This window comes from Daphnia magna, linkage group LG3 (assembly GCF_020631705.1).
Source record: "Daphnia magna isolate NIES linkage group LG3, ASM2063170v1.1, whole genome shotgun sequence".
Lineage (NCBI taxonomy): Eukaryota > Metazoa > Arthropoda > Branchiopoda > Diplostraca > Daphniidae > Daphnia > Daphnia magna.
In genome coordinates, this window is record NC_059184.1 from 6,017,654 (window position 1) to 6,030,595 (window position 12,942).

Genomic DNA, 12,942 nt, shown 5'->3' on the forward strand with positions numbered 1-12,942 from the left:
CGCTTATTGAAATAGATCTGGCAGATCCTGTTTCAAACTGCGTAGTTGTGTAATAAGGATGGAACATCCTTATCAGTCAACCAATCGATTTCTGTCTTCGTCAGCTCCCAGCTGTTGCTGTTGTGCCCTTTACCATCATTTCTTGTGAATGTGTCGCCTGAGATATAAGCGTGTAATTTAAACCACTTTTCTCAGTTGCTCGTGAACTTAGTCCGACTCCGGATCACCGAGAAAGGAATTGCAAAGATGTCACTCGGTTTACTTCTAATCCGTCGCGGCTTACTTTTCGCCATCGTTCTAAGTAAAGTATAGTCCCAATTTTATTTACAGTGTTTTGTTTTCTTTTTTTCTTTTTTTTCGCTAAAGTTATGGGCGTTATCCCCTGATTTGCCAGGATTTAATACATTTTCATACAGGAACAAATCGTAAAAGGTAGGGAAAAAATTATTCACCGTCGATGAAAGTAGTTGGATAAACCTGAATTAAGAGAACACGAGAAAGTTCTTCAATAATATTTTTGATTTCTGGCATTCTATAGGACAAATAGTGTTAAATTCTGACCAATAATTTCTTTAGCGTGGGGGCAGTATCCTGCTGTGGAAGCTGATGACTACTTCAACGTTATTGAAAGGCTTCACGAAAATCTCCTAGCATCTTACAACAAACAAATTCGTCCTGTAATAGATCATACCAAGGCGATCAAACTTGAAGCCGGTCTGACGCTCACCAACTTTGATTTCGTAAATTTTCTATTCACATTTTAAAGTTTTAAGTATACGTTGCTTCCATTTCCATTTGGGATTGCAGGATGAATTAGAATCGAAGTTTTCAGCAAAAGGATTCTTTTATATGGTAATTCAGCAACCCAATCAAAGCATTTTTTTTTAAGCCTAATTTTTTAAAGTGTACCCTCAGCAATGGAAAGATCCCCGTTTTATGTGGTCTCCTGCAGATTACGAGGGTTTAAAAAGCATCCATTTGCCTAGCGAAAAAGTATGGAAACCGGATCTTGAGGTAAGTTTTCAATCGTAGTACATCAAGAGGGGGAAATATAACTTTTATTATTAAGGTTTACAATTCATACGGATCGCTATCAAATGATCGCAGTTTTGCTTCCAATGATGTGTTAATAACTTCCGATGGCAGTGTTTATTTCGTCCCCATAAGCACGTTAGATTCGATCTGCATTCCTGATGCGACTTTGTATCCATTCGATAGCGTAACATGTACGACAAGTATTGGCTCATGGACGCATAACGCACTTGAAATCGACATGAACACAAGAAATAATGCAACCACGGTATAATGAACATAAAAATAATATCCACGTTTGCCTGTCCTTTAGACTACATAGATTGCATTGTTATACAGGTGGATGTTAAAGATCTAATAAGCCGAAGGATGTCTCAGTGGAAATTGATGTCGACAAATGTATCCATAGAAGTCAAAGTATACGAGTGCTGTCCCGAACCCTATGCAAGTTTGAGGTTAAGCTTTACAATCCAGAGATCGTTGTCGGCGTCTTCGGCTGTTATTACGCCGACTGTCGGTATTTCTAGGCATCCCTTATGTTTCTATTACACAAAGTTGCTTTTCTTTTTTTTTCTTTAATCAATTTTTGCACATTAGTAATCGCGATCCTCACCCTGGCAACTTTCTTCATACCTCCCGCGGTTGGTGCTAAGCTTGTCGTTGGAGTATTAAATGTGGTTGTGCACTGCGTTTTCTTGTTATACTTGAAAACGATATTGCCTTCTGGAAGTATCAATACGCCCGTCATTGGTAAATTGTTTTCCAAGAATTAAGGTTTACAAGTATCATACTTACTAAAGTGGATTTTGGTTGGAATAGTCTCCTTTTATAGTGGATCATTGGTTACAGCTATGGTTTCCATTTTATTTACCATTTTGTCTCTACGCTGGACTCGATTTCCAAAATTAATTCCACCGCCGACTATGATTCAGAACTGCTTAACTGGCCGAATCGGCATTATGCTTGGCGTTGAACATAAGGTTATTTTTCTATATTACTAATTTCTGTGTTAAAAAAATTGACGCAGCTATCATTATACAGTATTCTGGCAACCGTTTTGCACAAAAGGAGCTTATCGAGAAAAATTCTCAGCAGTTTGTTTCAAGTGATTCGGAATCTCGGGATGGCGAGATTCAACTGGAATGGCTCAGCGTTTGTTTAGCGCTGGATCGCATCATGGTATTCGTCTATTGCACTTTTTTGGCTGTCTTGATTTCAAGTTTCCTGTGTTGAATTAACACATTTCTGGGGGCTTCTACATCCATGTCCTTACTGTCCCATAATATCTTCCATTGACGCTTTTACTTTACATTTAGGCTATAGCACCATTCAAAATCAACAATACCCTAACCAGCTTAAGTTTTGGGACAGATACTGTAGTTGGAAGGACAAAGTTATAATTATCAAATTATGTTAGCTCTTTATTTTGGCAATACACACAGATTGAATCTAAACTTCAAAGAAAAACATTTGTAATTGACACGATAGAACCGATAGGCTCGCTTCTAACAAACTTCCCGATAAGGATTCTATCAAAAGTAATTTCCTCATCATTTCATCTCAACCGATCCACGTTTTTGTGAGATTTCTTCCGATAGATGACGCCATTTTAAAATAAACGAAAATAAAGTATTGTTACCACATCAACTTTATTTTTTTCTTGTTTATGTTAAGTTTAAAAAAAGTAAAAGGCCAATTGAAAAATAAACTTTATTGGCCAAAAATGGAAAAGTGGGAAGGGAATTGCCTTCCCACTTTTTTCAAAATCTGCGAAATACGACATCTCATAGAATTCCACAAAAATCACACGGAATAATCTAAATTGAACGTTGATTTCGACCAAGTTGTTGGTTTTCTCGTTAAACCACCTGTTAAAATAAAAACAAAGTGACTGCCCTTTTTTAAACTTAGTTTAGGGGTTTTTCTGATTCCAAGTGTTTGCTACTCTGGATCCGTTTCATCCAAAAATCAATTAATTGAGTGGAAAACTAATATTTTATTCGGAATTAGCTTCTCATTTCGGTTGCAATAGGTTAAGTTTTATTAAATTCCAAGTCAAAATTCTAAGCCGAATTTTTATACAGATGTCTCGCACACGTTGTAAGTAACAAAATAACGTTGGTTTGAATATTTATATATTTAGCCAGATTTCATATGGCATTTTTTGTACGTGAGCGAAGAGCGCGAGCGCGAGCGAGAGCGCGCTCACTTTTTTTTTGCGAGCGAGAGCTGAGCTACGCTCACGTTTCAGCACTGAGCAGAAAGCTCTGAGCGCGCTCTCAAATCAGTGAGCTACTCCCAACTCTGCAATGAACACAACCATTTATTAACCATTAAAAATTATTTTTAAAACTATAATTTATAATATTTTTAAAATATAAAAAAAAACAATAACGCCACTGGGTGTCGGCCTTCAAGATTTATGTTAAAATATAAAAAAAAAAAACAATAAAAATAGACTTAAATCTTGCTCCACAAATTAAGTCCCAAACTTAGCACAAACAAATTAAGTCCCAAAGTTAAAAAAAAAAAAAAATTGGGAAAAGATCGATTGAAAACACTATAAACAAATCGATCTTTTGCTTTCAACGATAATTTGTGCAACAAGGTCTCTGAGAAGGCGTCTTAACCATGTCTTAACTCTTAACGTGCAGACGATAAATACGTCAATGCTAAAGGATAGGGCCTTCCAAAGAATCGATTCTTTTCCGGTCTTTTAACGATTCCATACTTCACCGTCTAGCCAACACATACTTAACATTTAATCCCTGAGAGATTTACTTTGGCAAAGATGGAAGGCTATGCCGTTCTTATTGAGCCCCAAAATGTTTATTGTTTCCCCAGGGGTTCCAGCCGGGTTTTGATTGGCTGAAAATTTTTGTGCGTGAACAGGGGAGTTGTTCGTTTTCATTTATTTTTTATCTGATTCGCCGTATTCAACTTCGTTCCAATGGGTTGTTTCTAAATATGTAGGTTTGTTTGTTAATTTTATACATTTTTTTTTAATCGAAATTCAAATTTCGGTCGTGAAAGTCGGGTTCTGATTGGTTGGTGGCAGGTTGGTGGATTTAGGGACCCTCCTGTGCCGCGGGTTTTCGTTTTTTGGGTGAAATTTTATTACAGTTGGATTCTCCATGTAAAACTCTATGGAATAGGGTTTTTTTTTTTTATGAAAGGTTGGTTTGTTAATTTTTAATTTGTGTTTGTTTAGAAACGACGAGGGCGGCTGTCGTTTGTCGTTGGTTTTTTATGCTGTCATGGAGAGAAGCGGAAAATGTCAGGTTTTTCGACGGTTCAGCCCACGCACCCCCACATAAATCTCGAAAGCCGACACCCAGTGGCGTTATCCGTAAACAGTTTACGTGTTACTACGTAATATTACTATAAAATATATAATAAGTATTATTCCTACATATTACTTCCTATATATTATATATATCCCTTTATATTTACATCCTATATATCCTGTATACTACGTATAATATGTATTAATAACTTAACGTTATCCGTAAAAATATAAATATGAAATAGACAAATTTTACAGAAATGGATAGTCCTCATCAGGACGTATCCATTTTTGTTAAATTATCGCTTTAAAAGGATCTACTTGAGTGGTAAACCGATTGGCTATTTTTTGTGTAGGTTGGTGTGTGTGTGTTTGACGGGTCTCAGGGAATTTCCTGCCCCAATAAAAATTATAATCGGGAAAACAATTGTTTAAAAATTTATAAAAATTGCCGAAATGGATGGCTCTTGATAATCTCTATCCATTTTTGTAAAATAATTCCTTAAAAAGTAATTACTCGAATGGTAAACCGATTAGCCATTTTTATGACAGGTCGGTGCCGTTTACTGGGTAACGGGTAATCCCCTCCTCCCAGTCATACATGAAATTAAAAAAATTATTATCGGGGAAACTACAAGCCCGAAATCAATAAATTTTACAGAAATAGATAGCTCTCCGTGAGGAAATATCCATTTCTGTAAAAGTTATGAAAAAATGTTCACAAACAAAAAAGTTTAAGACAAGAATTTTTTTGGAGTTTTTGCGCTCTATAGATATACTGGACCTAATAGATGTAAGTCAAAAATTTCATTCTTTTTCAAACTTTTTTGTTTGGATTTTTTTGATTTGATGAAGTCATCATTAATGCAAATGAAGGCACAGCTGTATTAAATGTCCCCATTGGCCTTCAGCTTCATGTAACAAACTTATTGACTTGCTTCCATTATCGATGCATTGGCGGCCGAAGATACAAGCTATGACGAAGGAATAAGTGGATAACGTAACCACCTGTTTGAGTCGACGAAGAACAAAAGAATAAAAAAGAAATAGCTTCTTTTAAAGCTGTTGGCGTATTCATGAATACCTGAGTATAAACCAATGGAATCGAAACCCAGTCGTAACTCCATAAAATGCCGCATTTGGAACGAAATTCCAGCAATTCCTATTGGAATCCAAGAGGTAAAATCATCATTTTGAATTAACGGTAATATCATAACACCTTCATGATGAGCTGGGCTCCATACGAGTCGATAATGCGTCCACGAGCTTGGGCCTCTCGAAGTCGATGTGAGAACCAAAGTCCAGGTAGCCAATACAAGTTCACATCAGATTGCACTGCCTTATAGGTTTTCATTTCGGCATAGGTCATAAAACCTGCAGTGTTTTAACAAAATGCCAATTGTCGAACAGATTTTATTTTGCCAATTTTTGAAAATGAATTTGCTAACAGCACCTGCATTGACAACATCCTCAAGAGATTTAAGGCGAGACCGCACTGACTCTGAAATTGATCTGAAGACAAGGACAGCCATCAGGTTACAGTTCTGCATGAGCGTTTTCCGTAGAAGCTTCGACTCGTTGTCACATCCGGGAATATACATTGCGATTGTTAGCATTAATCTAAACACGAAACATGAAAGGGAGGTCGATCAACTGGTATACTCATATTAGAAGTAAAACCTGTCAGGCCATGGTAAAGCCATACATTGCTGCCACCATCTTGTTGCTTTTACAAGTTGACAATTTGAATTCAAAGAGGAAAAACACAGCAACATCATTTGATAAACAAAAATATTAATTAGAGCTCTTTGCTGCTAATGTTTGGACGAAAATACCTATAATAGTGACGTAAAAACCCAGAATAAATGAAAGGGGAATCATATTCAGGTATCTGTCACAATAGCGAACCACCTGTTCAAATAGACTACAACATGGGGTGGCCAGTGTAAAACCAAATTTCAGTCCAAGGTTACAATGCCTACATACGTTTATGAAGAAAAAGAATATCCTTTTTTGTTCGTCGTCGAGAGCCTGTAAAGAATCAAGCGTAACATTTTGGATATGAACATAAATAATCTAATATATTGAATTGCATATTACCTGACGATAGATGATGCTAACGATGCCAAAAGGGACGAGAAAACATATTAGTTCCTTGTAACACAGCTTGTATAAAGATCCACGCCATCTCCACAAAAGGGAAATGAAGCTGCCCGACAAATCTAATCAGATGGCTTCTTTTTTAGATTCATATAGCAAAGTCGAAATGAGCAACTGGATTGTGTGAAACTCCACCGGAGAAACGGACAAACGAGTGGAAACCGAAGCACATCAATCGTCGCACTAGACTGGCCAGAATAGTACTATAACGAAACGGAATGTTTGGCGGCATGTGCAATGTCGTTGACAAGTTATATAACAACAAAACGATGCGAACGTTTTAGCAGATGGACAGAGAGTGCTACTGCAGCTGTTAGTCGACGACTATGTCACGAGATATATACCTCAGTCCGGGTGACCTATTTATACCAATATTTCTGTCATTGTCATCCTATACAGCCATTCAGTTTATTTGAAACAGAATTTTATGGCAGCTAGATTTATATTTTCACGGTAATAAAAAGTTAGCGTTATGGTATTTAATAACGATGTGTATTTTCAGGGAGGAGAGCGGATCTAAGAAACGTGACTTAGGCTACACTTCTTTCTGAGAAACTTTCGACCATAAAAAAACATACACATTTCTAATTGTTTTTTAAGTAGCAGGAGCAGCGGCCGGAAGAGGATTGTACATTGAAATAACAGCTAAAACAAACAAAGCGTTTAGCGGGATACCAATCAGTCCGCACGTAAGTAGAATCGAATCAAATGTCATGTGGGCACTGTCTATCACTTATAGTGGCAGTTGGCAATATCTGGAAGATTTTCACACATGTAAACAATGTATTTATCCTTGCTGAATGCGTATTGAATTCAAAATCTATTTCAGTTAAAAATGACATTCAAGTTGAAAATTTTAGCATGCCCCACGTTCCGCCCCCTCTTTTTTTAATCAGCGTGCAGAGTAGCATAGAAGTTAACGAAACAATTACTGCTAGAGTTATAGCTTTTATCCTCTTTAGGTGAAAGGCGTAACGAATACAAAAATTCCTTGGAAAGGCTGTTGATTGAAATCGTAGCATTAACATTCTGGCGTACGGTAGCCATCATTCGACAGATCATCCTTCGTTTGTGTTGGATCGCATATTTTTGATCGTGCAGAAAAACTCACTTGATCAAGAATATCTGCTTCAACATGCTCTTCATCGTCCACAGAAAAGTTCTCCACGTTTGACGATACTACTGTCACGGAGGAAGACGGTTGCAATATGTTCAAAAGATCGTGAGCGGTGGTGTAAGCCGAGATTTCATTAGAACTCTTTGACGGTGGACTACGTCGAAGGGCTTCTCGAGAAAATGATGAAGATAATGGCAGCCAACCTGATTCTTGGCTAGTTTGTGCCACTGCCAACACAGAAGATCCAGCAGCCGATAATCTGGCCGCAAAGAGGTCCTGGGATATCTCGACTGTGAAATGTGAAGCTTTCGGGGGCTTACAGGTGCAAGCGTAGCAGGAGGGATATGGACAGAGGGATCAGCACGAGTAGAAAACTCAGAGATTTTCTGGGTTGCTACGACTTTACAACCATACTTCTCTAATTCGGTCTCTGTCAGTTTTTTAAGGACAACTGCACATCTTAAAGAAGGCGCTGGTTGCAACTTTTTCGGTGAAATCTGGCCTTTGGAGCGCGTCACAATTACAGTAGATGCAGTCGATGAAGCACCAGTAGTTTTCGTCGGTAACGTGGTTACGCTGGTTAAAACTTCCGGTGACTTCGACAACTGTTCAGCAGCTTTTGTCGTATCTGCTGGCGGCTCCAATCTTGCAGTATTCACTTTCGTCGAACCACTCTATTAATAAAATGTTAAATTTAAAGTTGGATTTTAAATTATAAACAATGTGTTGCGCAAAAATGAAAGGTTTCAACCATTGCGGGATTCTGTCAAAACTTCTATCTAGTTTGACGGTGAGCCAACAATAGTTATGCGTGTTTCCCCGTAACTGACCAAAGCAAAAATACTTTGGACTAATGTATCATAAGCAAACACATATTAGTTTTAGATGCGCCATTATACTTTTTCCTTGGGTAGAGAGTTGCCCGGCTGGGGAGAAAAAGTTACCGGTAGTGGGATGATAGGCTGTCGAAAGAGTTGTCGTTTGGGCTTCTTGGACTGCAAAAAAATGTAAAAATATTCCATTCTACCCAAATAGAAAGCGCGACTAGGTCAATTACCGGAGTTGCTTTTTTTTCCGGCCCTAAGGCTGGATGCTTAGGGAGTGTATCTTCGTCCGAATCTTTGGTTATCCTAGTGTTTTCTAAAAAGCGAAATGAAACGAAACTAAGAACCACTCCTCCAATGTAACAACTTATTCAACGATGTTACTACTTTTGGAGGAGATGTGTCTTGAACTTCTTCTATCGTTGGCTCCGCCTAAATGCCCTGAAAGACAAGCAACCGCGTTAAACACCCTCAGTAATTATTCTACTATAAGTACTCCAATTCACTTTCAGCAACAGCTCCACGTTTAAATTTGGAAATAATCTCTTTATCAAGATGGTACAGCGAAAGATTTTTAAACAAGGTTCGAAGAAAACGGTTCCTAGCCGATTCCCACGAACGGTTGTATTCTAATGAATTATAAACATTTTTAATAAATTGCTCCAAAAGTACATAATTAAAATACCTTACCATGTAAAACCTTATCCTGGATGTCCACCCAGAGAAGTTTTCCGCGTATTTCTTCAAATCTTTCATTTTTGACGATGTAGCTAATAATAAGCTTGTCTTCTTTGAGCGTGTACGGTCTTGGCCTGAAAACAGAACTAAATTATTAGTAATGCTTTTATTGCAGTTGAAGGACAAGTAGTCGTACGCAGATTTTCTGGTTTTCGTATAAGATGTAGGAGGCCAATCATTTTCGTCGGAACTGTTATCCAGTTCACTTGACGAGGACAAATTTCTCGCACGAAGTTTACGAATAACATTTTCGTCGAGGGAATACTCTTCAGATTCAAGGTTTTTAACAATAACATCATGAAACCTTATTTTAATAGCTTTCCAGTCTCGTTCTACGGATTAAAAACGATTAATAAACCAAAACCAATGAAAAATTACTATTTGGTATAACAACTTACGTTTGAAAATTTGTTTCTGCATATCCATCCACAGCTTCCTTCCCGACACTTCCGTAAATCGCTTGTGCATGATTATGTATTCAAGAATGCATTTGTCTATTTCCACAGTGAATTTCCTAAAAATTTAAGAGTTTCTATTAAAGAAAATAGCTATGGAATCAAGATAATCTGCTACTTTTTATTAGCTTACCCAACATCATTTTCTTTTGTTTTTCTCCCTTTAGTTGAAGACACAATTGATGTGACAGAATCGCAATTGTCCATGTCGTCGGAAGAAAGATCGCTTTCGTCTACTACGATCTTTGGGAGTGCCAAACCTGCAGGAGTCGATACCTAGATAATGACACCGGGAATTATGTTTTTAATGTAGAAAAGAGGGAAAAAGTACGTAAAAAAGTTTTACAAGATCGTTCGCATCCTTTTCTGAACACGAAATATCACCAGCCGCCGAGACGTCATTTTGACTTTGTTTGTGTGAAGTAGCGTATGTTTCTGACTGATTTGTGGTAAAACTTTAAAATAATGATTAGCCAAAACAATACGCCAGATTGTCCTCATCACCTTCTGTGTTTTTCTCGGTAGAGAAGTACAAGAGTCATCACTGGATGAACAACGACTGAAAAGGTTGCGCTCATTATCCGTTAAACACTTGTAATTGTCGAGGTTGGGAAGAATATGTTGTTGAAATCGATTCCGTAAAGATCGAGACGAGTGCGTCGGAAACTCCTAAAAAGAAACAAAAAGTAAATACAACACTTTAACACACAAGGTATTTTTGCTCTTTCCATCATGCAAAACTTACACGATGAACTATTTTCCAAGTAGTGTTCCCTTCTACTTTATCGTGCAAATTTTTTGACAACAGAAATTTTAAAATGGATAAGTCTTCTTCTATCGAGTATTCGTTACTTTCCCTGAAAAAAAAAATTATCAAACGAATAAATAGTCTCGGAGTTTATCATATAATAAATATTATTGCAACAAACTTGTTGTCTGAACAGGAGCCTTTAATTAATTCAGTAGAAGATTCCAAATCTGATAATTTTCTGTCTTTCCGACGATACTTTTTTGTTACAGAATCCCAGGAATCATTTCCTTTCATAATACTGTTGATGTTGATCGAGCCATCATAGGGTGATGTGCCCATTCTAGATAAAAATTTTGTAAAAAAAAAAAAAAAAAAACAAAAACTGGTTATTTCGGGGTACTCAGCAATTTTTGTGTGGTGAAATAACAAATTACCGGAAGTCTTCCAAATCAAGAAGATCTCCACATTTAAGACACGCTTCCACATATTCCGCTTTAAATACGTCTGATTCAATATCTGCGATGTCACCAACCACTTCAGGAAACACTAGTTCTATGGCATGGCAACTTGTAGGTGTTTCTCCAAGAAATCCTCCGCATTTCTATTAAAACACATCTTTACATAAAGAGGTATTCACTATGATAGAATAAGCTAAAATGAGATGCACATGAAAAGCTTTTCTAAATACCTCTATTTGTTCTTTTAACTTTTCGTACTTCTCTCCCAATTCAACACTGTTTTCAAAAAGACGAAATCGATTTCGTTGCATGTAAAATTCAATTACGTCACCGTTTGACTCCTTCCGAAATAGGTTACTAAGTAACATATTCATGGTATTGGGGGTTAGAGGCATGCTTTCTTCTATATCAACATTATCGACCCCCCAAGGAGGAAGGTTTTTCTCAACTGAAAAGTGACGGGAAAATATGAAACAGTTTAGGTGGATGTAGTTACAGAAAACTCTCAGAGACATTTTTTTTTACCTTATTCAATGGCACTTCCTTTTTAAGCCGCCATCTGCTTTATTTCTGATCGTTTCTTTCGGATTATTTTCAGAAATTTCTTCCATTGAACAAATAGGGTAAAGAACCGTTTCTTGATCAACTACTGCCATTACAGTTTCAGTTGTCGACGTCCTCTTACGTATGGGACTTCGATTACCTATCTGAAATTTCCGTACATAAAATTAATAGGAACGGAAAGCCATCATCTAGAGTATTACCTGAATGGTTTTTTTCGGCGAGCATGAAGAAGAACTGTCACTAGTGACGGTACGATTGAATAGGTTGCGTTCGCTATTAGTCAGACCCTTGTATTTGCTGAGGTTGGGGAAAATAAAACGTCGAAATCGGTTATGCAAAGAGTGATAGGAGTGATTTGGAAATTCCTGCAAAGGAAGTGAAAGAGCAAACAATTCATTTTGATACTATTATCAATACTCTCCATTAAGTTTCTGAACATACTCTGTGAACTATTTTCCATGTAGTGTTTCCTCCTACTTTTTCATACAAGTTGTTTGCCAGCAAGAATTTTAAAATTGCCAAATCTTCTTCAATAGAGTATTCTACACGGCGACTTCTATAACAAATAAATTCTTAGATTCTAGCACACTACTGAATTTCAAGAATATCTCAACAAACTTTTTCCAGCAACATTGCTTCTCAGTGTTTCAGGAGATTTTTTTAGCTGGGGACCAAAATCCGGTAATTTTCTACCTTTCTCAGGACTTGGCAAAAAAAAAACAATTCAAGAATAAATTATTTAAAACAAATTATATAATGAATAAATCTTACCTTGTTCTCAATACAGAATCCCAAGAATCATGACCTTTCATAATCATGTTTATGTTTATGGAACTGTAGGGAGACTTGCCAAGCCTATAACATATAGTGTTACCTTTAGATGAAATGTTCTAAAATATTGGATTTACCTAAAATCTTCCAGATCAAGAAGCTCGCCACACTTGATGCATTCATCTATATATTCAGTTTTGAATACATCCGAATCAACTTCATCAATGTTATCAATGTGTTCAGGAAAAACAAGTTCTATTGAGTGACAACCGATAGGTTCTTCCCCAAAATATCCACCACATTTCTATGTTATGAAAGCTAATCAAGTTAAAAAACTAAAAACAAGATCAGAATACAATTCCAAACCTCAATCTGGTGTTTTAACTTATTTAGCTTGTTTTCCAATTCTCCATTGTTTTGACTGTGACTTAACCTTCTCCTTCTAAAAAAGAATTCGATTGCATCACCATTAGATTCCTTCCGGAATAGGTTGCTAAGTATCATTGCGAGGAAATTTTCATCCCCCATTTCTATATCATTAGCCATTCAAAAATGAATCGTTTTTTCCCTGATGAAATGGTGCAGATTTAAACACAATACAAACACTAGTTTGGATCGTTTGTTGCACAGCGATATCAACGTGATTTCCTTCAAAAAAAATAAAACATGCACCTATGAAGCTAACGCAACGTTGCGAGCTCGATTAATCAAGTTTCCGGACGAGCGATCGGCCCATCACCCCGATTGGCTGTTATCGGGGTTACCGCCACGTCCCGAAAAAAGTCA

The 12,942-nt window shown here is 37.0% G+C and overlaps 2 protein-coding genes and 1 pseudogene across 2 annotated transcripts; 1 reads left to right on the forward strand and 2 right to left on the reverse strand.

Annotated features, from left to right (window-relative positions):
- Positions 1-140: 140 nt before the first annotated feature.
- On the forward strand, positions 141-2,486 carry LOC116919656 (neuronal acetylcholine receptor subunit alpha-4). The gene is made up of 9 exons (XM_032925669.2): positions 141-301; positions 577-740; positions 808-852; positions 916-1,014; positions 1,070-1,300; positions 1,372-1,549; positions 1,630-1,782; positions 1,852-2,012; positions 2,074-2,486. The coding sequence occupies exons 1-9, from the start codon at positions 247-249 to the stop codon at positions 2,263-2,265; spliced, it is 1,278 nt and encodes a 425-aa protein (XP_032781560.2). The 5' UTR covers positions 141-246; the 3' UTR covers positions 2,266-2,486.
- Positions 2,487-4,037: 1,551 nt separating this feature from the next.
- Positions 4,038-6,799, reverse strand: LOC116935088 (annotated as a pseudogene).
- A 570-nt stretch (positions 6,800-7,369) lies between these two features.
- On the reverse strand, positions 7,370-12,851 carry LOC123470424. Its single transcript, XM_045170688.1, is given in 23 exon segments — positions 7,370-7,906; positions 7,909-8,269; positions 8,495-8,590; positions 8,653-8,735; positions 8,804-8,860; positions 8,926-9,048; positions 9,110-9,231; positions 9,294-9,489; positions 9,556-9,671; positions 9,746-9,888; positions 9,959-10,051; positions 10,117-10,281; positions 10,358-10,469; positions 10,542-10,703; positions 10,798-10,964; positions 11,052-11,269; positions 11,360-11,528; positions 11,586-11,750; positions 11,827-11,938; positions 12,000-12,089; positions 12,157-12,240; positions 12,294-12,460; positions 12,523-12,851. Coding segments are annotated over 23 exon segments (3,588 nt in total). The 5' UTR covers positions 12,703-12,851; the 3' UTR covers positions 7,370-7,499.
- Between the last annotated feature and the right edge of the window lie 91 nt (positions 12,852-12,942).